At 40.2% G+C, this 25,198-nt stretch overlaps 2 protein-coding genes across 3 annotated transcripts in view; one reads left to right on the top strand and one right to left on the bottom strand.

The window, feature by feature from the left end:
• The window catches only part of CEPT1 (choline/ethanolamine phosphotransferase 1), a 58,656-nt gene that overhangs the window by 22,061 nt on the left and 11,397 nt on the right, over window positions 1–25,198 (top strand). Inside the window, exons 5-9 of one of the 2 annotated variants that reach the window (XM_081324097.1) lie at window positions 4,162–4,246; window positions 6,768–6,899; window positions 14,483–14,641; window positions 14,886–15,011; window positions 17,262–17,358. In XM_081324097.1, the coding sequence (XP_081180223.1) occupies window positions 4,162–4,246; window positions 6,768–6,899; window positions 14,483–14,641; window positions 14,886–15,011; window positions 17,262–17,358 (599 nt within the window). Of the gene's footprint in view, window positions 1–4,161; window positions 4,247–6,767; window positions 6,900–14,482; window positions 14,642–14,885; window positions 15,012–17,261; window positions 18,349–25,198 lie in introns of those variants that run through there. The other variant, XM_081324096.1, reaches the window with a different exon arrangement.
• The window catches only part of DENND2D (DENN domain containing 2D), a 46,082-nt gene continuing 42,126 nt past the window's right edge, over window positions 21,243–25,198 (bottom strand). Inside the window, exons 11-12 of the mRNA XM_081324095.1 lie at window positions 24,455–24,694; window positions 21,243–24,216 (exon numbers count right to left, since the gene is read on the bottom strand). Coding sequence (XP_081180221.1) covers window positions 24,158–24,216; window positions 24,455–24,694 — 299 coding nt within the window. The 3' untranslated portion in view covers window positions 21,243–24,157. The remainder of the gene's footprint in view (window positions 24,217–24,454; window positions 24,695–25,198) is intronic.

Genomic DNA, 25,198 nt, shown 5'->3' with positions numbered 1-25,198 from the left:
GATCCTGGCACTTTCACTGAGCCCTGACAGCCCCGAAGAAGCACTGATCCTGGCGCTTTCGCTGAGCCCTGACAGCCCTGCAGCTCCAGCCATCTCTCGGTCAGGCTTGTGCGGTGCTGCCATCGGTTCAGCTCATTCCCCTCCCCCGCAACCACTTTTCTAGTATGGTCGCGTACCACCTGCCAGGTGCCAATGTACCACAGGTGGTACCCGTACCACTGGTTGAAAAGCCCTACTCTAGGAACAAGGGGGTTCAGGTGATCATCTTCAGGGCTGTGCAGAGGAATTTGTGCATCACTTAATGGACAAAGTCATTTGGATTCATTCCCAATTGGAACCCATATGTGGTGCTGGTCCATTAGGGATGCCTGGGGAAAGGTCTTGCCCAGCTGTCTGGGAGCAGTTTATTATTGTTGGACCTGATGAATGGGCAGGGTCCTTGATGCTGTCATTGCAAGCAAATAAGTTAGCTCCCTGTCCCTCCTGGCTGGTGAAAGCCTTCTGAATGGTGACAAGCAACTATGATAACTTCCTCACTGCAGCAGAGGATGTTTCTGGGACTTTTCATGAAGGCCTTAGTTCGCCCTCCTGAAGAAACATCACTTGATCCTGTCAAGAGACAATTTCCATCCAGTCTCCCAACTTTCCTTTTTGGGGAAGATGATAGAAAAGATGGTTGTATGAAAATTTCAGAGGGTCCTGGATGAAGCGGATTTTCTGGACCCCTTCCAGTCAGGATTCAGGTCCAGTTATGAGACAGAAACAGCATTGGTCACACTTGTTAATGATCTTTGGTGAGAGTAGGATAGGGATAGTGCATGCATCCTAGTCTCCCTGACCTTTCAGCAGCCTTAGATACCACTGACCATGGTATCCTTTGGAGCTGACTATGGCCTTTGGGGCTGGGCTGCGCAGCTTTGCCCTGGTTTTGATTCCTTTCCCCAGAATTGATTTCCAGTCTGAGTTGATGGGCAGTGGGAGGGCTAGTCCACAGCTGCTGCTTTGTGGTGTTCCACAGGTTTCAGTACTTTCTCTGCTCCTATTTAACATTGTGAGATCATCCACCACCATGGATAAGGTACCATCAGTAAGCTGATGATACTCAACTCCACATCTCCATCCAGGGTGACGCAAGTGATGCTGTCACTGCCCTCTTGCAGTGTTTGGAGGCTATGGAGATCTAGATGGCGGAAAAGAACTTTGGCTGTACTTGGTAAGACTGACTTTGGATGCATGGCACTCTGGATTCCAAGACTTTAATATCTTTAGTTCTGGATGGGGTTGCACCACTGCAGACTGACCTGGTGCACAATTTGGGGGGTCTCTTGGACTCACAACTCCTGCTGAATGAGGAGGTAGCAATTGTGGCTAGGAGACCCTTTGTGCAACCTCATATTGTATACCAGTTGCACCCTTTCCTGGATTGGGAGTCCCTGCACTCAGTCACTCAAGCCCTTGTTAGCTCTGATTTGGACTGTTGAAACATGTTCTACATTGGTCTACCCTTGAAGAGTATCCAGAAGCTTCCGCCGGTGCAGAATCAGCTGCAGTTCTTCGAGACCCAGGGTGGCCCACATTACACTACTGTTCCATGAGCTGCACTGATTGCTGGTTTGTTTCTGGGTCCAATTCAAAGTGTTGATTATCATCTTTAAAGCCCTTCATTGCATAGGTCCAGGTTATCTGAGGAACTAGCTCATCCCAATGGGATTAGTCCGCCCCACCTGCGCTGGCAGAAGAGGCATGTTGCAGATCCCATTGGTCAAGGAATTTCAGCTGGTGGGGTCCAGGAGAAGACCCTTTTCTGCTGGGGCACCCACCCTCTGGAACTTCGTACCCAGTCCAAGGTGAGATCTTCGCTCTCCCTTCTGGCCTTCCAAAAAGGCTTGAAGCCCTGGTTCTACCAGCTGACAAAGGGCGCCAGTGGGGGAGTGGCATCTTGGAGGTGGTTAATGGATTAGTCAGATCTCATCTCTTTCTCCTGCACACTTTGTTCCCTCCCCCTCCATCTTGATTAATGGAATTTTAAATGTATGGTTCTTATTTATTGTTTTAATAGGTTATGTTGTATTTTAATTGTGTGACTGTTGCTTTGACAAGATGGGTGGCATAAAAGTTCAATAAAGAAATAAATTTCTAATAATATTGGTTTTGAAAAGGAAAACTTCACACAGAAGGAATTTTCAAATTCCTTGGTTTATTGACATTAGAAATGTTAATTCTTTTAATAACAGATTAAAAGATATTTGCAATAGCTGCAGTTCAGATATGTTTTTTGTAGTGCAAAATATAAATGAGAGCTTGTATATTTGGGGAAGAAGAATTCAAATAAATCTTGCAGACTATCATACAGACACTTACTATCCTATCTATATTATAGAAGGAAATAGCAATATACATATGACATAACAAAATGTACATCACTGGTGAGAGGAATATGGGACACCAATGAAGGTGAAGTATTGCAGAGCATAGCTTGAGGCCTGCATGGAATTCCCCAATTATTTTGTGACTGTATTTGATTAATGTACATTAAATAAAATTTGCTCTTTATACTACTTTTACCTGTTCCATTATCCTGATTCTACCTATGTTTAAAGGACAGCTTCCAAAGGGCAACTGTAGTTCTTTGTCTGAAAAAAAATTGTACATTTTTGAGGAAGAGCTTTCCATAGAACAAACAAACTAGGAATAGACAGAGAGTATGATGTGATGATTCATACACCAACTTAAAACTATGATTTGAAATTGTGATTATGGCCTCACATAGTCAATCTTGATTTAGCATGAATCACGAGTCAGTTCACTAAAATCAGCAGTATAAAAAAATAAATCTAGTTTCAGATATTTGCAGATTAAACCACAAGGAAAGGAGAAAGATAGTTGAATTCATTATTATTCTTAAAAGTTTTCTATCTAGATTCTTTTGACTGGTGGGCAAGGTTTAAATTTCTACAACTGCTTTTCATTGTTTGAAAGAAATAAAACTTCTAATAATCTTAGCAACACCGTGACCAGGGGAGCTTTTGCCCAGGTTCGCCTGGTCCGCCAGTTGCGACCCTACCTGGACCGAGATGCCCTACGCACAGTCACTCATGCGCTCGTGACCTCCCGTTTAGACTATTGCAATGCTCTCTACATGGGGCTGCCCTTGAGGACCATTCGGAGACTACAACTGGTGCAGAATGCGGCTGTGCGAGTTGTGATGGGGGTTTCCCGATACTCCCATGTAACACCTCTACTCCGTGAGCTGCATTGGCTTCCGGTTGCCCTCCGGGTGAGATTCAAAGTGCTGGTGATGACCTATAAAGCCCTAAATGGCTTGGGTCCGGGATATTTGAGGGAACACCTGCTGCCAGCATCAAGTTCCCTTCGTCCAGTGCGCTCGCAGAGGGAGGGTCTTCTCAGGGTGCCGCCGGTAAAAGATTGCCGGCGGATAACACCCAGGGAGAGGGCCTTTTCTGTGGGTGCGCCTACCCTCTGGAACCAGCTGCCCGTGGAGCTCAGGACTGCCCCTGACCTACGCTCATTCCGCCGGAACCTGAAGACTTGGCTCTTTGAGCTCTCTGACCCAGACTGAGAATTTTAACGGGTTTTATTTTCAGGGATAATTTAATCTTTTAATTCTCTTTTAACTTTGTATTTTATATTGATGTGATTTTAAAATGCCCTGTAAACCGCCCTGAGTCCTTCGGGAAAGGGCGGTATATAAATCTAATAAATCTAATAAAATCTAAATCTAAAATCTAAACACTCCTATACAACCAAAGGATTGGTCGGAAGGAAAATTCTGAAAGTTTCTCTTGTAACCAATCATTCAATGCAATGAGAAAGTCACATTTACATTTTAAAACCAGCTAGCTAGAGCATTGTAGAAATTTAAAGAATTGCTGGTTCTCTATCAGCTTTGTGCTCTATGGCAATTTAGACTGAATAAAAAAGAACATAGTGTAAATTAACTACATAAAAATAAATAATAGCTCTGTACTGTGAAACCAATGAGCTCCATTATTTTAAAAAATGTTTTGCTTTAATTTTTTTTACTTTGTTTCATTTTTTTCTCTCTTACCGTGCATGATAAACAAGAGCTACTCTGCCTGCAAAATTATTTAAAATTGCTTTGAGTAATTCTGCTTTTTTGGCTTTTTTGTACCTAATCAGAATTGATGTGACTGAAGTGCAAGTCTTCATAATAATCATGCATTTACTGGCAGCGATTGGAGGACCTACATTTTGGCAAACTATGGTAATTTTGTCTATCTCTGTATCTTATATCTTTTAGTCTTCTAGAGAAATTAATTCCCTTATATATTTATATTATTCTTATTTTTATTGGAAAGATTTTATCATTTCCAATAGAATAAATGTCTATTGTCTCAGATTATATTTTGATAACATTCTGCAAGTATTTCAACAGTTCTTAACATAAAATGCTGTCATTCAGTCAAAATCTCTTCCATAAGAAATAATTTTGACTGTTGTCTAAACAGGTTACTAATACACTAGGTAATTCAGTAGCATAAATTAGTAAACTGCAGACACTTAAATTGAAAAACGGTAGACTGGTAGAGCTGTGCATCATTTGAAGGTGACACTGCATCACTTCAGTGAGCCATGGTTCAGCAGAAACAAAACTAGAATATTTTGATTGTTCTAGTTATGAATCAAAATCTGGAGAGATCCCTGAGTGTTTGATGGGTGAGTATGGCAAGGGCTGGCCCCCTTTCACTCTTTTTCTTTCCAGTAGCCTTCAGTGAGACATATCTTACCAGCTTCACCTCCAGTCTCTACCACCTGTCTTCACACTCGTTGGCCACCGCTAACATTCTTAGTTTTTTCTTCACTCCACTCCCAACCAATCACAATTTGTATCTAAAGCAAAAAAGGCCCATTTTGTTCCCAAAATTACTTGAAACATGTATGTTTGGCTCAAGCATGGAACACCTGAAACCAGCTGTTCTGTTCAATGTATGCATGGAATGCTATGTACCTCCTTAGATAGCACCTTTCCAAACTTGCTGTTCTGGATATTGAGGCAACATTGAGGCTCTTTCCCAGTTTTTGGGGGGAAAGACCTGCAAAATAACCCTTCCAAACTTTGGAGAGGCATGCCTGTCTCGACACTCAGCAATGAATTTAGCGGGACAGCTTGCAAAGAATCTCCAATTAGCATGCATAAATCTACTAATATAATTCTTATACTATAAATGCAATTCAAACAGTGCTAAAGAAATAATTAACAAGATAATTTGGCTGCCATAGATGCTTGAGCATGTTGTTTTATCTGTAACAATTGTTTGTTCCATATGTTGTTGTGAGTTATCTAAAATTGAAAATGAATAATTGGTGGATCTTATAAAATGTATTTTACAGTAAAAGCAAATAAAACTAAAATTATTTTAAACTTGCATAAATGATCATTTCAAACAATATTTCTTTCATTTGGTACCCTTAGCTACTTAAGTTGTTTGTTATTGGGTAAAAAAAGGCGTAGTGCTAGGTGTACTAAATAAAGAGAAATACTGTATATATCAGTATATGTACTCAAACATTCTACTTTTCTTTCTGTATCACTTTATGTTTACATGATGGTTTCACAAAACTTGTTCTAATGGTACTATTGCAGTTAAAAGAGGAGCAAATTGAATAGAGCAGAGAGGAATGAGGATAGCAGCCTTCTTTACTACATTTCATGCCATTGTAGTCCTAGAATATTCTTAAAGAGGTTTGCAATGTATTGTGGCCTCCCTTCTGTTTTGTTCATCTTAACACATGCATGATTTAAAGTCTGTAGTCTCTAATGGAAACATTTCTCCACATGACATTATTTAGTCTATAAAGACTAAATGCATGTTTTGTGTGCAAAAGGGCATAGGTTAGTTATCTTCAGACTGGTCTAAAACTCCACAGAGCCATTGCTAATATTACTGTACTGTGACATAAAGCAATATTCTTGTTCTTGTGAAATTAACAATAATTGGATGATGTAAAGGATTATTAGGGATGCGGTGGCTCAGTGGGTTAGGACAAGCGCTGGCTCTTCGGTTTTGAAACGGAGATGAGCACTGGCTCCTAGAGTTGGAAACGACTAGCATGCATGTGCGGGGGAACCTTAACCTTAAAAGGATTATAGGTGAAGCATCCATTATTATTATTATTATTATCCATTAATCATCATGCTTACAAGTAATGTAGTTCTGACTATCAGATCCTTACATGGAACAAGGCGTGCTAGCATTCCATATCAGTGCCATCTGTTTGGTTCTGTCCCGAGTACTGCAAAAGGATCCATTATTGTATTCCCATGCAGCTCTTTTTTTTTCTTTGTGTCTGTTTGTGACATAGAATTTTGGAGTATATCCAAAGGTCTTTTTCTCATTCTTCTGTGATTTCAGTCAGCTTTTTCCCCTGAACGTATGCAGTCAATTATTTTTATTATGCCATTTCTTACTTCAAGGACAATATCTATTATAACTTAATTAAATCTTGGTTCCTGATTATGCCAAAACAGGCATTCAAATGTTTGGTCCTTCTAGTCAGTTATTACTTGTTTTTTTCTTAGGTAATAATAGTCACATATAGGTCTATTATTTCAATCATTATAAATAAAAAAAATTCTGAAAGGTAATTTACTCCAGAAAATTTTCTGTTCCAGAAAATTCCTGGATACAGATTTAGAAAAGTGGAATGTATTGAGTTCATTTGAAATCTAAAATAAAATTAACATGAAATATTTAAACTTTTAATATTTTTCCTTTCTCGTTAAGATTCCAGTGTTAAACATTCACATGAAAATACTTCCAGCTATTTGTACAGTAGCAGGAACCATATTCTCTTGTACAAACTACTTTGGTGTGATCTTCACAGGTGGAGTTGGCAAAAATGGATCAACCATAGCAGTAGGTGTTTTTCTGTTTTGTTTTATATTTTAGTATACATTGTTCTTCTATTTTCTCTTCTGTGTAATCCATCCATTCTTCCTTCCTTCCTTCCTGGCTTTTTCCAAAGGCACATAGGGGGTATCAAAAAACCCTCAGTAAAAATTAACTTATTAAAATAATAAATTCTCAACAGCATCATAACAGATTTTTTAAAATTCAAAGTTCTGTGTTTTCCAATGCATCTGAACATTCAAAGCATGTCCTTCTCCTGTTCTGTCCCAGCCTACGCAAATACTGCTTAACCACTTACTAATGAGGAAAAACCCCTTTGCATTGAACAAGTCAGGACTTGATCAGATAAACTCCTTTTATTTTTACACATGGAAAAATATGGAACAAAACTCCAACCAGTCCTTTAGCTATTGAAACGACCAAGATTTAGTCTCTTGAGTTCTCAGCCGGAATAGTCAAGGTTTAAGTCACTCAAACACACATAAAGCCGATAAACCTGGTTAAATGTCCAAGAATCCTGAGGCAAGAAATACAACGAAAGAAGCACAAAGCCGTAGCACGAACGTTTGCCTTCGGCAACCAGCCCCTCCCACGTCTCTCCTCTTTATAATCCAGCCAGGGCGTGGCTTCTTGGAGTTTTACTTTTCTTGGAGAGCTGCCCCACCGTCTTCTGCTGTCCTGCACACCTTTTTTCCCTGCACATCTGTGCAGCTGGAACAGGCCCCAGCTGCTCTTCGTCTTTGCTCAATTTAGGCCCCCAACCCAGCTGTCTCTCTGCCTGAGCGTGAGTAGATGGGCCTGGTGTCACATCTAGCTCTGAGTCTTCCTGCTCCTCAGAGCCTTCCACAGACTCCGATGTGACCCCAGGCAACCGTTTCCCCTCAACCAATTCATCTGACTTGGCTGCCAGATCTGCTGGCAGGTGAGGACTCACAACATCTCCTGGATTAGATGAGAAACCAAAGTTCAGACAGAAGAGATAAGAGTAGATCTCTATGGTCGGGCATAAGGTTTGTAATAAAAAAATATCCATTTCCTAGTTTCCTAGTTCTTATCAGATGGCATTCTCGGATAGACAGGCTCTGAAGCAAAATTACTTTGGTCAATCTGATTTTATATGATTTAAAATAAAATAATCTTATTTTAGAATTTCTGAAATCTAATTAATAAGAACGTCTACTACATTACCAAGTAAAAGGTAAGAATATACAGTATTTAAATAAAAATTCCAACGTGACAAGAAAAGATACTTCTTTACGTCTGGTTCTGCAGGTGCATCGTTTTCTATTGCAAATTTCAAACTGTCTTATAATAATTTTTATACATCTTTATAAGGTAAAACATTCCAATCAGATTAAATAAAACAGCAGTTTTTGTTTGTCCACATTTCTTAGGCTACTTCAGCACCACTGATGATCGTCTGAAACTAAACTAAGACCAGTTGTCTTTGGAGCAGATTTTGTATTAATTTAGATGAGTGTTTAATAGATACAGTGGTGCTTAAAGGTTTGTGAACCCTTTTAAATGTTCAGTGTTTTGCATGTATGACCTAAAATGTTACCTATTCTCCACACAAATCCTGAAACTAGATCACCCAATTAAACAAATAAAAAACACACATATTCATTTGTTTAATTAGAAAGATGGTTGAAAACTATATTTGTGTTTGGCAAAATGTGTAAAGCTCTAAGATTATCAGTTCATTTGAAGGGGAAATGAGAGTCAGGCATTTCAGTCAATGGAAAGATAATCAGGTGAGTGTAGGACGTCCTGCCTTATTTAAAGAAAAGAATTCTGGGTACCAGTATCAAAGTCTGACCTTCACAACATATGAAAGTGTGTCATGGCTCAAACAAAGGAGATTCTCTTTGAAAAACAATTGTTGATGCTCGCCAGGCTGAAAAAGGTAACAAAATTATTTCCAAAGAGTTTGGACTCTGCAGTCCATTATCAGGTAGATCGGATAGAAATAGAGGTAATTCACACTTAGTTACTCTTCTCAAGACTGGACAAACAACCAAGATCACACCAAGAGCAAAGTGTGTAATACTTTGGGAGACCTCAAAGAACCCAAGAGTGACATCTAAAGAACTAAAGCCCTCCCTTGCATTGGTGAATATGAGAATACTAAACAATGGTGTACATAGCAGGATTCTAAGGACAAAGCCACTAGTCTCTAAAAAGAACATTGCTGCCTATCTAAAATTTGTGAAAGGCTACATTGATAAGCCAGAAGGCTATTGGAACAATGTTCTGTGGAGAGATGAGACCAAAATAGAACTTTTTAGCTTGAATGAAATGCGTTATGTTTGGCAAAAAGGCAACTTTCATTCCAACATAGAAACCTTATCCTATCTGTGAAAGATGGTGGTGGTCATATCATGATTCAGCCATGTTTTGCTGCCTCTGAACCAGGATGGCTCCATTATTTATGGAATTCTGAATTGTACTAGCAAATTCTACAGGAAAATAAGGGTATTATCCATAAATTCACGACCAAGAGAAAGTCAGTCATGCAACAAGATAATAATCCAAAACATAGAAATTGTACAATCAAAGAATGGTTAAAGCAAAAAGAAGTCAATGTTTTGGAAGGAAGCCCACCAGCATCCCTGAGTTGACACTGTTCTATGTAGAGGTATGGGCTAAAATACTTCCACACTGATGTGCAGGACTGATTAACAGTTATTGGAAACATTTAGTTGCAATTGTTGCCCAAGGAGGGCACACCAGTTACTTAAAGCAAGTTTACATAGTTTTACCATACACAAATATGTAGCTTTGCATGATTCTCATCAACAAATAAGTGAACAAGTATAGCATTTTGGCTGATTTGTTCACTTGTGTACTCTTTATCTAAGTTTTAGGAGTTTGTGGAAAATAGATAATGTTTTAGGCCACTTTTATGCCAAAACATTGAACATTCAAAAGGCTTCACAAAGTTTAAATACCACTGTATATTGGGAATTACACGAAATGTTTAGATTACCCCACTGTTCTCTATATAAAGTGTAGACAGGTGATAAGCTGAGTTTTATCAGTGCCTCCCACAATCTGCTTTGCAATCTCCAGGGTGTCTACTGATGGCACTGTTGAAGTCCAGCAACAAAATCACCAATTTCATTGAATAGGGTGTTTTCCTCCTCAAACTTCAGAGTAACAAGGCATCCATTTTTTTGCTTTAATCCTCCATTTCCCACTCTACACTCACATAAAAGTCGAATATGATTGTCCAGCTTGGCTTGTAGCCCTTTAAAGACCAAAAATGTAAATTAAAAATTTTATTCCTATTATCTTTCTCTTCAAAATTAAAGTCAGTGTTATTAACTCTTGAAGGTCCTCAGAGGATCTGTTTATCCTATTGCCACCAACAACCTCTTTTTTGATTTTAAATTTACTTTTTCTCCCTTATATACATTTCTGAGATATTGTATCTAGATGTGGAAAATGAAGAAAACATGATATAGTAACTTTTTATTACTTAAGTAATTTAAAATTGGTTATGTACAAGTTCACTTCATATTGGAACATAGTTACAAACCTTGCCTTCCCCGATTATAAATATAGTCATAATTTTGTCTCTGGGTAGAGGGAGATTTTCCTAGATTAAATTTCTGAGCCTCCTCAAACATGACCTTCCATTCCCAAACTGTATTCTTCTCAGGACCCTTCTTCCTTTAGGGTATAAACTAAAGAAAATGCCTTGCACTGCCAGGCTTGGATTCGTAGCTTCTCACCCGGCCATCATGACATCTTAGCTACACATTGTTCAATCATTTCTTTGGAGTTGGTTATTTATGTTTTTCTTTTAATTCTTTTTTTTTTCTTTAGTGTTATTCTGTTCAGTTTTTAAAACTAATCATCTTTAAATTGCAGAATTAAATAAATTAGATAAATGTATGTTTATTCATTCCTTGCATCTTAACTAAATATTGTAGGTAATATAGTTCTTATTAGTTCTCCATTAACTTTGAAAAAGTTCAATGAGATTTAGTTATTAGGTTTAGGTTTTAGGTTTTATTTGATTTGTATACCGCCCTTCTCCCTAGGGACTCAGGGCGGTTCACAGGGCATATATAAATTTATTTATTTATTTTATTTTAATCCCATTTATATCCCGCCCTTCTCCGAAGACTCAGGGCGGCTTACAAGCTTAACGATACAAAAGTTAAAAGGAGATTAAACCAGTGCCCAGTTAAAAAAACAATAATACAATACTAGAAACAACAATTTAAAAACCCATAATCCCCCATCAGGCCAGACCAGCTAATTCAAATAAGTGGGTCTTCAGGCCGCGACGGAAGGTTCGGAGGTCTGATGTCATCCGGAGCTCCACCGGCAGTAGGTTCCATAATGCCGGAGCGCCCACAGAGAAGGCCCTCCCCCTGGGGGCCACCAGTCGGCATTCCCTGACCGGAGGCACCCTGAGGAGGCCCTCTCTGTGGGAACGCACAGGGCGGAGGGGAGTTGACGCCGGCAGCAGGTGGTCCCTGAGGTAACCCGGACCCATGCCATGTAAGGACTTAAAGATCATGACCAAGACCTTGAACCTCACCCGGAAGACAACTGGCAGCCAATGCAGCTCGCGGAGCAAAGGTGTAACATGGGAGTACCGGGAAACTCCCAAGACAACTCTCGCGGCCGCATTCTGTACCAGTTGGAGCCTCCGAGTGGTCTTCAAGGGAAGCCCCATGTAGAGAGCATTACAGTAGTCAAGGCGAGAGGTCACGAGCGCATGAGTGACCGTACACAGGGCATCCCGGTCCAGATAGGGCCGCAACTGGCGCACCAGGCGAACCTGGGCGAAAGCCCCCCTAGTCACGGCCACTATATGATCTTCCAGGGTAAGCCGTGAATCTAGGAGGACTCCCAAGTTGCGAGCCCTATCCACGGGGGGTAAGAGCTCACCCCCCATAGAAAGAGATGGAACATTTTGAATGTCCCGGGATGCCGGAATGTACAGCCACTCAGTCTTGTCAGGGTTGAGTTGAAGTCTGTTCCTCCCCATCCAGACCCGAACCACCTCCAGGCAACGGGACATCACAGCGAGGGCATCACTGGGGTGGTTTGGGGTCGAAAAGAAAAGCTGGGTATCATCGGCATATTGATGATACCCAACTCCAAAACCACGAATGATCTCACCCAGCGGTTTCATATAGATGTTGAACAGGAGAGGCGAGAGAACCGACCCCTGAGGAACTCCACAAACGAGAGACCTAGGGGCCGATCTCTGCCCCCCTGCCAACACCGACTGCGAGCGTCCCAGGAGATAGGAGGAGAACCACTGAAGAACTGTGCCTCCCACTCCCAATCCCCTGAGACGCCGCAGCAAGATACCATGGTCGATAGTATCGAAAGCCGCCGAGAGGTCTAATAGGACTAGGACAGAGGAATATCCCCTGTCCCGAGCCCTCCAGAGATCATTCACCAGAGCGACCAATGCCGTCTCCGTGCTGTACCCGGGCCTGAAACCCGATTGGTAGGGGTCCAAATAATCCGCTTCATCCAGGACCAGAGGGAGCTGATGCGCCACCACACTCTCGACAACCTTTGCAAGAAAGCGAAGGTTGGAGACTGGACGAAAGTTGTTCAATACAGCTGGGTCCAAGGCAGGCTTCTTGAGGAGAGGTCTCACCACCGCCTCCTTCAAGACGGTGGGGAAATAACCCTCACTCAAGGAAGCAGATATAACCGCCTGGAGCCAGCCTCGTGTCCTCTCCCTAGCTGCATAAACCAGCCAGGAAGGGCACGGGTCCAACAAACATGTGGAGGAGCTCAGCCTCCCCATAATCCTGTCCACTTCATCAGGGGTCACAGAATCAAACTCTTCCCAGATAACATTGACAAGACCGCCCGTGTCCTGATCGCCTGACTCTGCCCAGTTGGAGTCCAAACCGGTCCGAATCCGAGCGATTTTATCCGACAGATGTTGACTAAATTCCTCGGCACGACCCTGCAAGGGATCCTCCCTCACCTCCTGATTAAGAAGTGAGCGAGTCACCCTAAACAGGGCGGCCGGGCGATTATCTGCGGACGCGATGAGGGTGGAGAAGTAATTACACCTCGCCACCCTCATCGCTGCGAGATAAGACCTAATATAGGTTCTTAACCGCAACCGGTCGGGTTCGGATCGGCTAGACCTCCAACAGCTCTCTAGGCCCCGTTTCCGACGCTTCATCTCCCGGAGCTCCGCGGAGAACCATGGAGCTCGCTGGGATCTGCGCCGGGTCAGGGGCCGCAAGGGTACAACCCGGTCAAGTGCCTCAGTGGCTGCCCTTTCCCAGGCTTCCACTAAGGCATCCGCCGAGCTGTGAGCAATGGAGGCAGGTGGGGACCCCAGCGCCGCTTGGAATCTATCAGGATCCATTAAGCGTCTGGGGCGGTACCATCTAATTGGCTCCGTACCTTCACGGCGGGGGGTGGCAAAACGGACGACCAGCCGCAGGAGATGATCGGTCCATGACAGGGGCATAATAAATGGAGAGCCCCCACCAAGATCATCCAACCACCGTCTAGATAAAAAAATCAGGTCAAGGGTGTGGCCTCCCTCATGAGTTGGTTCAGAAATTACTTGCGTCAGGTCCATGGCCGTCATGGAAGCCATGAACTCCCGAGCTAGCTCAGATGAACCTCCCAGGGATGGTAGATTGAAGTCTCCCAAAACTATAAGTTTGGGAAACTCAACCACCAACCCCGAGAGGATATCGAGCAGCTCGGGCAGGGCTGCCGCTGTGCGACTAGGCGAAATGTACACCAGCAGCAAGCCCAACTGCGCCCCAGAACCAACTCTCACAAAGAGAGACTCACACCCGACTATCTGAGAAACGGTGGTCTCCCGCGGACATAAGGTCTCCCTAATAGTGACCGCCACTCCCCCACCCCTACCATGAGCTCGTGGCCGGTGTAGCACCCGGAAGCCTGGTGGGCAGAGGTCAACCAAAGGGACCCCACCCTCTGGGCCCAACCAAGTCTCCGTGATGCAAGCCAGGTCCGCATGCTCACCCTCAACTAAGTCCCTGACGAGGGGAGCTTTGTTAACCACGGACCTGGCATTCAGGTACACCAGCCGGAGCTCAGGAGGCTGCACATCCTCGCTCCCAGGACCTCGGGGAAGAAGCAGAGGGTCGGAGCGCCTCACCGCTTGCAAGTAGCGGAGACGGCCCTCCCGGTAGCGATACGGCCCCCTGTCTATCCGCCTGCTGCCATTCCCCGTCGTGGGAATTGATAATCCCACGACCCGCTCATGAGCCCCGGCGACGACACCCCGTTCTCCCCCCGTGCGGTCAGACCCAAGTCTGGCCTGAGCCATGGTTGATTGGCCACCCCCCCCATAGCCAGACAACCCCTATCTCCCACCCCTCTCCCTAACCCTATAAAAATTTTTGATAAAAAAGTAATCAGAGGCCTTCTATTAGATTTACATTGACGGCCCCTACCCCTGCCCAGCCATCTCTCAGAGACCCAAAACTGTATGTGTGTATGTATGCATGTATGTATGTTTGACCAAAGTGTGCTCTGAAATGCTGAAAGTTGTATTTATGTTATGTGCCCAGCATTATAAATTAATATTAAATCTCTTTCCTATGTAGGGAACAAGTGTCCTTTCACCATTTCTTCATATTGGAACTGTCATTACATTAGCTGCCATGATCTACAAGAAATCTGCTGTGGAACTTTTTGAAAAACATCCTTGCCTGTATATACTGACTTTCGGGTTTGTTTCTGCTAAGATAACTAACAAACTAGTGGTAAGTATTTCCTTGTGCTTTTAACTAATTTTCTATGAAATACTTCACTATTACAGGTTTATTCTTTTTTCTCCCAGTCCAGAATTATTAGTGTATATAGTGGCACTTCAACAAGGTTTATCCTATGACTGTCCATAATTCAGTACTTGAAGAGAAACATTTAATCAAATGTATATAGTTCCTTCCTCCATAGACATTACTAATTCTTATTATAAATAACAAATGCTTGTTTTTTTCTCTGTAGGTTGCTCATATGACAAAAAGCGAGATGCACCTCCACGACACAGCATTCATAGGTCCAGCACTTTTGTTCTTGGATCAATATTTTAATAGCTTTATTGACGAATACATTGTACTTTGGATTGCCTTGGTAAGTGGCAAATGCATTTTTAAAATACATGTATACATCCTTGGTTTTCTAATGGCAATGCTGGATTCATAATTATTACTATATTACTTATAAATTTGTATGCCAACCATTCTCAACAATTCTGGACAGCTCACAACAGCAAAAAATATTATAAAATCAATACGGTATATAAAAAATAAAGATAAATGATGGCAAGCGTGATAAAGTGAAGAACCAGGTCTTCATGATTCTTTTAAACAACAGCAAAGTGGGAGCCACCTGGATCTTAAGGGAAACTTTGTTCCAAAGGGCAGGCACTGCTATAGAGAAGTCATGCTTCTGTGGTACTGAGTGGTAACATTGTTTAATTGAAGGAACCCAGAGTGCACCAACCCTGCAGATGTTAGGGAGACAGCCAAGCCCTCTAATACCCAGGCCCTATGCCGTGTAGAGCTTCAAGGAAGCATCCAGAACCTTGAATCACACCCAGAAACAAACCAGTATAATTTCCCATATCTCTGGAGCATGGCTACACACACACACACACACACACACAGCAGAAAATGGCAAGTGGTTTGATGTTTTAAATTGCATAATAAAGTTATGTCATCTGTAATTTGAGAAAAGAGTATTTTTAGAATAGAAACACATTAAACTTGTAGTCTGTGTTTGATACTGAGAAATCATAGCTGGGTATCCTAGATCTTTTCCTTTAGCTATGTGCATTGGAAATATAACCCATATTTTTTCATCTTTTAAAAAATAAGACAGTGTTCCTAAAGAGAGATAACATTTTGCAGTTCTCTTCATATCCTCAATAAGAAAATATTCATTTTAGCCATGTTGTCAGTTTTTTTAAATGCACTCTTTCCTTGTGGGTTTTAGTTTTTTCTTTAATGATTTTTTAATTCTTTATTCTTTTTTATTCTTTAAGATCATGTTGATATTAAAGTGTTGATAATTACTCTGATATTTCAGTCACTGATACTATTGGAGTTTTCATGTCACACATGTCATTTACTGCATAGTTAACCTATCCTTTCTCCAAAGTGCTCAGGACAATGGTTGCCATATTTTGTCCATGTTATAACCAAATCATGAAAGATATTCATCTGAATGATAAGGGATTTCAACATAGGTTTGCAGTTCTGTCTTGTGAAACTATACAGCTTTCATAGATCTGTGCCCACAAGTAAGAAAAGGTTGATGTTTTTGTATTGATGATGGAAATCCTCTAGCCTAGAATACCAAAGAATGCCATACCTCCAATCAAGGAAGATATAATAATAATAATAATAATAATAATAATAATAATAATAATAATAATAATAATAATAATAATAATAATAATAATTAATAATAATAATAATAATAATAATAATAATTAATTATTATTATTATTATTATTATTATTATTATTATTATTATTATTATTATTATTATTTTATTTATATACCGCCCTTCTCCCGAAGGACTCAGGGCAGTGAACAGGGCAAACATATAAAAGTACAAAAATACAAAAATTAAAAAAGAATTAAATGAGATGCCCAAGTTACAACAATAGATTAAAATACATTTAAAACAACAATAAAATCCAAACCCATCCCCCATCAGGCCAGGCCGGCTTGTTCGAACAAATAAGTCTTCAGATCGCGTCAGAAGGAGCGAAGGTTGGGCGCCATCCGGAGCTCAACCGGCAAACGATTCCATAAATCCGGGATGCCCACAGAGAAGGACCTCCCCCTGGGGGCCACCAGACGACATTCTCTGACTGGTGGCACCCTGAGGAGGCCCTCTCTATGGGAACGCACAGGGCGGAGGGAAGTTGACGCCGGCAGCAGGTCATAGAACCTAAGATTTCTACAGCTGCATTGGAACAAGAATGTTGGGGACTTTCTCCTTTTAGGAAAATATAGGACAGGTGAGACTGGGCAGACACATCTTGAAAGCATTCCAGTTGCAAAAGGGTAAACTAAATTGGTTCAATCCAATCAAGTTGGGCTTTATTTTCTTTTGCATGAAATATGGGAGCATATTCTTTGAGGAACGTGCCTGCCCTGTCCTCTAGTTTAGGCCACTGGGGGACTGGATCTTTCCCAGCTCCCACTTCTGCTTTAAAATGCAATATATATATATATTTCTTTGGTCGGGACAAGATAAAATTTTATTGAAAGAGTATCTTAATGTTTAAAACAGAGTTCAAAACCCAAAGTAAATTGTGTCAAAAGTTTTTATGTCCAAATCTCATACGTGTTTATATTATCCTTTTAGATTTTTTCTCTTTTTGATTTACTCCGATACTGTGTCAGTGTCTGCAATCAAATTGCTTCCCATCTTCACATCAGTGTCTTTAAGATCACGACCTACAGTACGTATTCAAATCATCACTAGGTTGTTGTTGCAATAACCAGTAGCTGTTTTCTACAAAAGAGGATGCGGTTATATTGAGGAGTCTCCAGAAACTGCAGCAGATAGGAACAGATCTAATTTATAATAATGTTATATAGCTAATTTTGTTATGGATGACGCTCCCTAGTTAGACAGTCCTCCAATGAAAGGAGAATCCCAAGCATTCTCCAAATGTCTATATTACCAGATCCACGGGTGTGTACCTAGAGAAGCATGCAGAGAATAAGGCTTTATCTTTGTAATTACCTTGACCACAAACCAGGCTCTCAGATATCTGGATTCCAAACAACAGGAATTTCTAATACAGTTACAAGCTATAAGACTATTTGCTTTTAATTTAATTATTCTTTAAAGTGCTCATTTAATACCATCCCAGAAGTAATTATTGCCTTGAGAGACTCTGGCATCTCACTACCTTTGGTTGCTGGAATATCTTGGATTTGAGCCTAGATGACTATTCAACACTAGTTGCTGATAACCATGGTTAGTTTTTAAGAAAACAGATACTTCATGTTATTAGCATTGTCTCTGGAAGCTGGCATTTTGAAATGTTATCTTTGGAAGCAATCCACTGTGGCTGATCATCTTGTCATTGCAAATTGTACAGCCACTGTGCTTGATAAATTATTTTGTCTTTAAAAAAATTCTAACCCTAATCCCTATGATGTGGGATGATTTTCAGCATGCATTATAGTGTTATCTGTCAATTTATTTTTTAAAATAAACACTTTAAAATAAATTTTGTTTTTTTCAGTGGAAAGTCTATACAAAATTTACAGTTACTTTTTGTATAAAATTTATGCAAAAATATTTCTGTTTAATAAATGAAAATTCTCATAACTATAACCCTTGTGATCTTATGTTTTGATCAATAGGCAAAATGTTAATTTGAATTGTTAAGAGTATATTTGTGCAGTTGAACTATATTAGCATTATGGAATCAAAACCCTAGACCACAGGTCGGCAACTCTTGCGGCTCCCAGCCGCCCGGTGCGCGCGCACCTCTTCCAACGGGCAGTGGTGCGCGCGCACCTCTCCAAATGGAGAGTGGCACCGCCCGTTTGGAGAGGTGCACGCGCACCTCCCCGAATGGGCGGAGGTGCGCGCGCACCTCCCCAAACCTTTGGAGAGGTGCGCGCGTACCTCCGTGCGAATGGGCAGCGGTGCCGCTCTTTGAGGAAGCTGCTGCGGCCCGTCTCTGAAGCTGCCGAAAGCGGCAGCTTAGCAGACGGGCCGCGGCAGCTTCCTCAAAGAGCGGCGCCCCTGCCCATTCCGAGAGGTGCGCGCGCACCTCTCCGAACGACCGGAGTTGCGCGCGCACCTCCCCAAACCTTTGGGGAGGTGCGCGCGTACCTCCGCGCGAAGGGGCAGCGGTGCCGCTCTTTGAGGAAGCTGCCGCGGCCCGTCTCTGAAGCTGCCGAAAGCGGCAGCTTAGCAGACGGGCCGCGGCAGCTTCCTCAAAGAGCGGCGCCCCTGCCCATTCCGAGAGGTGCGCGCGCACCTCTCCGAACGACCGGAGTTGCGCGCGCACCTCCCCAAACCTTTTTCTTTTTTAGGTTGCCGACCCCTGCCCTAGACCCTAAGCAAATAAGGCTCATTGCAGTGTTTCTTGCATAAATAGTATATACAGTATGGGACCCCACCAAAATAAAAGTCACCCTGCTAGCAAGAGAGATGCACTGATAATTACGCATTTCAGGAAAGGGAAAAAATGATGCAGGCATATATATTCATAAGTAATGGATGATACTATCCTACATACTTGTAATCCTACATACTTGGGTTACTTCCTGCCCTTTTGCTATCTTCAAAAGAGAACAATTGAGTGGGAAGAAACAGTTCAAAATGAGCTCGGAAATTTAGGGCACCAAATCCCAAAAGGAAGAGATTCTTCATTGTCATGTTGAGGATGACAATTATTTCTACTGAAATAATTGCAACAGTGTAATATTTTTAATTAGGCATGGCTAGAATAAAGTATATAAAGTTTCTGGCTCAACAAATCAAATTGTTTTTTACTCCCTATTATGTAATATTGAGTCAAATGTAAACAAGAAAGAAATTAGTAAAAATTATCTGAGAAATAATACATACCAGATAAACACCAAGTTTATAATGATACCATTTTTTATAACATTTGTCTAGCTATACTCAGTGAGGTTTACCAGATTTTGAAGTCTATTTAAATACCTGCTGTCTTGGACAGGCTATTATCCAACAAATGTTGATGCAAAAATATTGACAGTGACTCTAGCATGTAGATTATAGACACTGTTTCTCAGATTTTCCAACGCATAGGGTCCAGTTTAATAAAAGGTTGCCAAGCATTTGATATTATATTACTGACATTCTGGATATGTATTCACAAAAAATGAAATAAATTGAAATTAGTGGTGGTTTTTACCCTCAATAGTATACATCTGCATACACTTCTGTGGTACTTTCTTTCTTGTATTCCATGATAATTTTCATTGTATTCCAAGTAGCTTCCATATTCTTTTGCCCTTGTTTCTATTTTCTATTCATCCTTTTATAAGATCAGTCTGTTATAATTCTTTTTTTCTTGCTGAACTCTTACTTCCTTTGTCTGCAGTCCTACTTTCACTCTCTTTTCTTCTTCCACGTTTTTCCTCAAAATCCTTTCTTGACACTACCAAAAAGCGGTCAGTCTCACATTCAGAACTTCTCATCACCCAGGCATCCTTCACTATTAATTCATGCTTTTATTTTTTGCAATTTGTTCATATGAGTAGACTTATTTAAATGATATATTTGAAACAATCTTATTTTATAATAGCTATACTTAATCTTTTACACTCAGTCATGTGGGCTTCTCATGGATGCATTTTACCTCGTTCTGCTTTTAAATTTGATATTGGATCATTGTTTTATTTTATTAAACAAACAGACTATTTCAAGAAAACAGCTAGAAATGAACACAAACTGTTATTATAGCCTAATAATATAATATAGATATATTTATATCCATTTTAAGATAAAGAGCACTATGTAGAGTGCAGAAAAGAAGTAATAGTCAACAAAATGTAAAGCAGGGGTGTCAAACTCAATTTCATTGAGGGCCGCATCAGCATTGCGGTTGCCCTCAAGGGGCCGGGTGGGTGTGGCCTGGGTGGGCATGGCCTATTGGGTGGGCGTGACTAGAGTGTGTATGGCCTACTGGGTGGACATGGCCAGCTCTACATCGTTCGCATCAAGGGTGCCTATGGGGGCCTGGGCAGGGGTGGGACAGATCTGAGGGTCTCTGGCAGGAGGGTCTCTGGGCCAGAGCCAAGGCAGTGGGGGCCGTTCCCTCACTGTTTCCAGGATGGCTTCGCGGGCCACATGAAACCATTTCGCGGGCCAGATCCGGCCCCCGGGCCTTGTGTTTGACATGTCTGATGTAAAGGCACAAAATAAGGAAATATAAATAAAGTGAGTAGGATTCTTAACAATTGATTTAGGTTCATTTTTAACAAACTAAATTCATAAATGAATATTCCCTTGGAATAACTATTTCCAGATATTTAAAAGAATTCAATAAAAACCCCAGTTAAGTTTTGAAAACATTGAGTTGTTCCAAAAGAAATTTGAATTGTCTAAACTTGCAAAACAGTACAGTAAAACTTTTAAATATCACCATTTACTCCAGCTGATTAAGTAGTCTGATGGTTTATATATGTTTGTATTGTTTACATCAGATGCATCTTTTGTGTAATGATGTAATTGTGTCAATGGCGTAATTCCATCATTATTCAAATGAAATAAAATGACATAAATTGGAGCAAATTACAGTTTTGATTTAACAGGCATTTATGAATAATAGACATTCCCATTTCCCAAATAGTCCTTTGAACTGAGATTTTATTGTGTATTCAATTAAACTTTTTTGCAATCTTGACAGTTTGACATTAGCGACAGTACTGGGATGTGTTTTAAATAATTCTAAGTCGATAGTATTCTTTGAATTAACATTTAAAAGAGTATTGTATAATAAAGCTGGATAGAGGATTTTTTTTTAAAAAAAAACCTCTAACGAAGAACTGGAGTATCCCATATTAACAAAGCAATGGCTAACGATCAACAAATATTAAGTGTATTTCTTATCTTAGGATCAGACTAATTCAGCAAACATGTTTAGTGGACAACAAAGAGAAGGGGTTAAAACAGTTGGCTTGAGAAAAGATTTATTTATATGATAAGAGGCTTGTCCACTATTGCCCTGTTTTTGTTCAATATTCTTAAGTGAATTAATAAATATTACAAAGATCACAGTGTTTAAAGATGTGAATGTGACTCTGAATTATGTACAAAAACTTTGAATTTATCACTGTGGATTTATGGATGTAATAAGCGTGGGAAGGATAGCCAGCCAAAAGGTTACTCTTCAATACTGTATTGGAAAGATGGTGGAACCCCAGTATTTAAAGTCCACATTGCCAATATAATATGCCTTCCTATTTAATAATTTCTCATCTAACAATGTAGTGCAGGGGTGTTAAACTGCCGGCCCACAGGCTGGACATGTCATGAAGAAACCGTGCCCACCCCATTGCTGGCAATGGGGAAAAAGCTCTTGATACGTCGTGTGACATCACGTGACGTCGTGAGTTTGACATGTCTGATGTAGTGGAAAGATTGATTATACTGTTCTGCGCAGTCAGTTTAAAGGCATGGTTGTATGTAGAAAGAGATATAATTAGATAATTATGTTTTCTTTCTTTTTTTCACAGCATGTATTTTTTATCATAAAAAATCTTTGGGTGGAGGGTGCACCCCCCTCTGAGTTGTACTTTAAATTGTCTAGTTACAGATGGCACTGTTTTTCTCCTGTCTGTAAAAGAATTTGGACATTCTTTACATAATTCAGAATAAAAATACTAGAAACTGCTAAGCTCTATTCCTATTTAATTGTGAATAGAGCTTTGTACTTCACGGTTAGTAAAGACGGTTCAATAGCTGAAGAACCTGAAAATTTTATAAGAGACATTAATTTTCCTATAAACAATATAAGCTTAATAACTTGTCCTGTCAGAGGACTTGACTTGTACACACTTATTAAATTAACTTATTTAAAACTGTGTCCTAAAAAGTACATTTTGTTAACTTTGACATGACATTCAACTTTTATCTATACCACATTTGTTGAACTCGATAGCAATAACTGGTATGCAACAAAACTATGTGGCAAAACGTGTACCAAGACCAAGCCTTACATACTCAAATCCTAAACTCTGCTGAACTTATGCAAAAGGGACACCTATTGTCCCCTCCCACTGCTTTTTTTTAATTTTCCACCTTTTGTAAAGATATGGTATTACTTATTTATTCTTGGGGCAAAACATGTTGGGCAAATTGGAAAGTAGCAGATTTGGTCAATCCAGTCTTCTCCAGGCTAATCCTTACTTGTATTCTCAATTTCAGCATAGTGACAAAATATTTCAAGGAGAGCAAAGACAACCTTTCTATCTTTTGAAAAGATATGCAAAATCTACAGCTCCTGGGATAACTCTCTTAAAGATCAGAGATTTATATCTTTATATTAGAACCATTCTACTCATTGTTTATATTAGTATTTGTAACATACAAAGTGCTTAAGAGATAAACTAAGGCAACTGTGTTAGATTTTGGTTCTTATCATCTGTAACTAATCTAGCTAACCAACAGATTGTTGAAGTCACTAAAAATCTGGAGGACATATAGTCAACCATCCTGGAAATGAACACTGAATGTAGGAAATTGATTTTTTTCCCCTTACTAAATGATATCTTTAATTAATATTTTCCAAATTAGCACTGGAAATTCACCAAGACTTAGGCTCATAAGAATTTCATTGTAAATAAGAACAAATATGTCTGATTAACTATTCACTGGCAGTAACTTGTTCTAACTGTGACGCTACAATGCCACTTACGATGCTAGGAACATCAACAGTCCCTCAAAGATAGCATCCTAGAGTTTGCTTGTTTTCCTGGATGTCCAATGTTCAGTGCAAGAATGTGTATCTCCCAATTCATTGATAATATTTTATAGTGGTAGAATGGGTCAAACTGGGTGGACTTTACTAAGTTGACATGGTCACTGGGGATCTGTTTGCTTTTCTATTTCTTTATTCCTATGCTCTTCAACTTATTCTTTAATCCAATATTGTGGTTCCACTTCCCTCCTTTAAATTGTTTAGTAAGAGAAATTTCATGTGGCACTGGGACAAGCATTCCTGCTTAAAACATAGCAAAGTATAGAATGTATATAGAAATCTAACATCCATTTTATAATCCCATCAAGTACAAACATTCAACATAAGATCTTTGGCCTGGAAACCAATTTAATGAGAATAAAAATGTTTTCGATGAATGTAATTGTCTCACTATTTCCACTATATTCTCTGTCTTATGCATTGTTTACTGCATCAGACAAAATTTCCCAAAAATGTAGAATCCTATTATCAAAATAGGATTGTTTGATAATACAGTTTTTATGCTGCCATTCCTTCTGTGGAACTGCAGCTTTGTCAGTTGGACTACAAAATTTCAGGCAAGTAAAGAGCAGCATGTAATGCCAACCAGAAGAAAAAGGAAAATGTAGAAAACAGTGCCCAAGGCTCCCCATGACTTTTCATGGTTTACGTGCAAAGCACAAGTACTACCAGGACAGCTAACAATACCAACAGTATCTTTCACGTATGGACCTAATCCAGGTAGATGATCAACTGAAGATCTGCCTATCTCCTAGGGACCAATCTTCTCTTATGAAGCAAAGATTCAGGAGAGTCTCCTGTATTTCTTTTCTTGATATTCATTTAATTTCTGCTGAAAATATCCTGCAGTTAAAACAAAAAGTGCATTAGTAAGAATAAAAATAAGATAGTAATAAATATATAGAACATAGAATAAAAGGGTTGGAAGGGACCTCCTCCTCTCACACTTGGCATATTTAGTTTTGTTCACATATCAGACCCTGGTCTGAGAAGTTTCTGCTAGCTGAGCTATCCTCTCTTCGTGGTGAGAATGTAATGTTAAGGCAAAAAAGTACATGGCCACTATGGCCTAGGAATTTACCTTCTATGCACTTCTTGCTTTTTTCTGCTTCTTGAATAAATAATGAGAACATTTGAGTCTTGACGAATTTTTTCACAAATCTGCGGTTGGTCTTGGAGGTGAGGGCCTTGCAAAATGATTGTTCTTGGAAGCTGCCTGTGCCATTTCTGCTCCATTTGATATGTGCTGGATAGTGACCAATCATCCTCACAAAGAATTGTATAAAGGTGTCCGAGACATGTGCATTGAATTCCTCAGATGCTTGAAAAAGAAGAGGAGAGAGTGCATATCTTCAGGTCAACAGAAATATTTTCTCTATCTTAAAACTTGAACTTAAGAAAATTCTACAAACCACAATAACTGGGGCATTGACAGACCTATCACATGGAAACCAATTTAGAATGCCCTCATATAAGTGCCATCAAATAAAAAATTGTGTACAATGCCTCAAATGAAGATTTGAGGTGTTTTCTGAATTGTGAAACTAGTCACCCTTTTCAATCAGATATGCAGTCTTAAAATTTTAATAAGCACATTACACCCATTCATTAACAACAATAATCTAGTGATGCTAAAGTGCCTCAGAGTGCCAGGATAGTTGGTGAGGATAATGGAAGGTTCCCGAACATAAGAATTGAGGGGTCTGGATTTTGGAACAGGGCTGCTGTTGCGGGAATAGAGGCAGGCCAAAGTATTATAGTGGTGATAGGCATCTGGAGATCTGGTAGGAGATGGAATAGGTTAAAAAGCTAAGAAAATACTAAT

The sequence above is a fragment of the Vipera berus genome, assembly GCF_964194415.1.
Source record: "Vipera berus genome assembly, chromosome: 3".
In the NCBI taxonomy this organism is placed as follows: Eukaryota; Metazoa; Chordata; class Lepidosauria; order Squamata; family Viperidae; genus Vipera; species Vipera berus.
The sequence above is the reverse complement of the archived record's forward strand: the minus strand, read 5'-3'. Positions and strand labels throughout refer to the sequence as shown.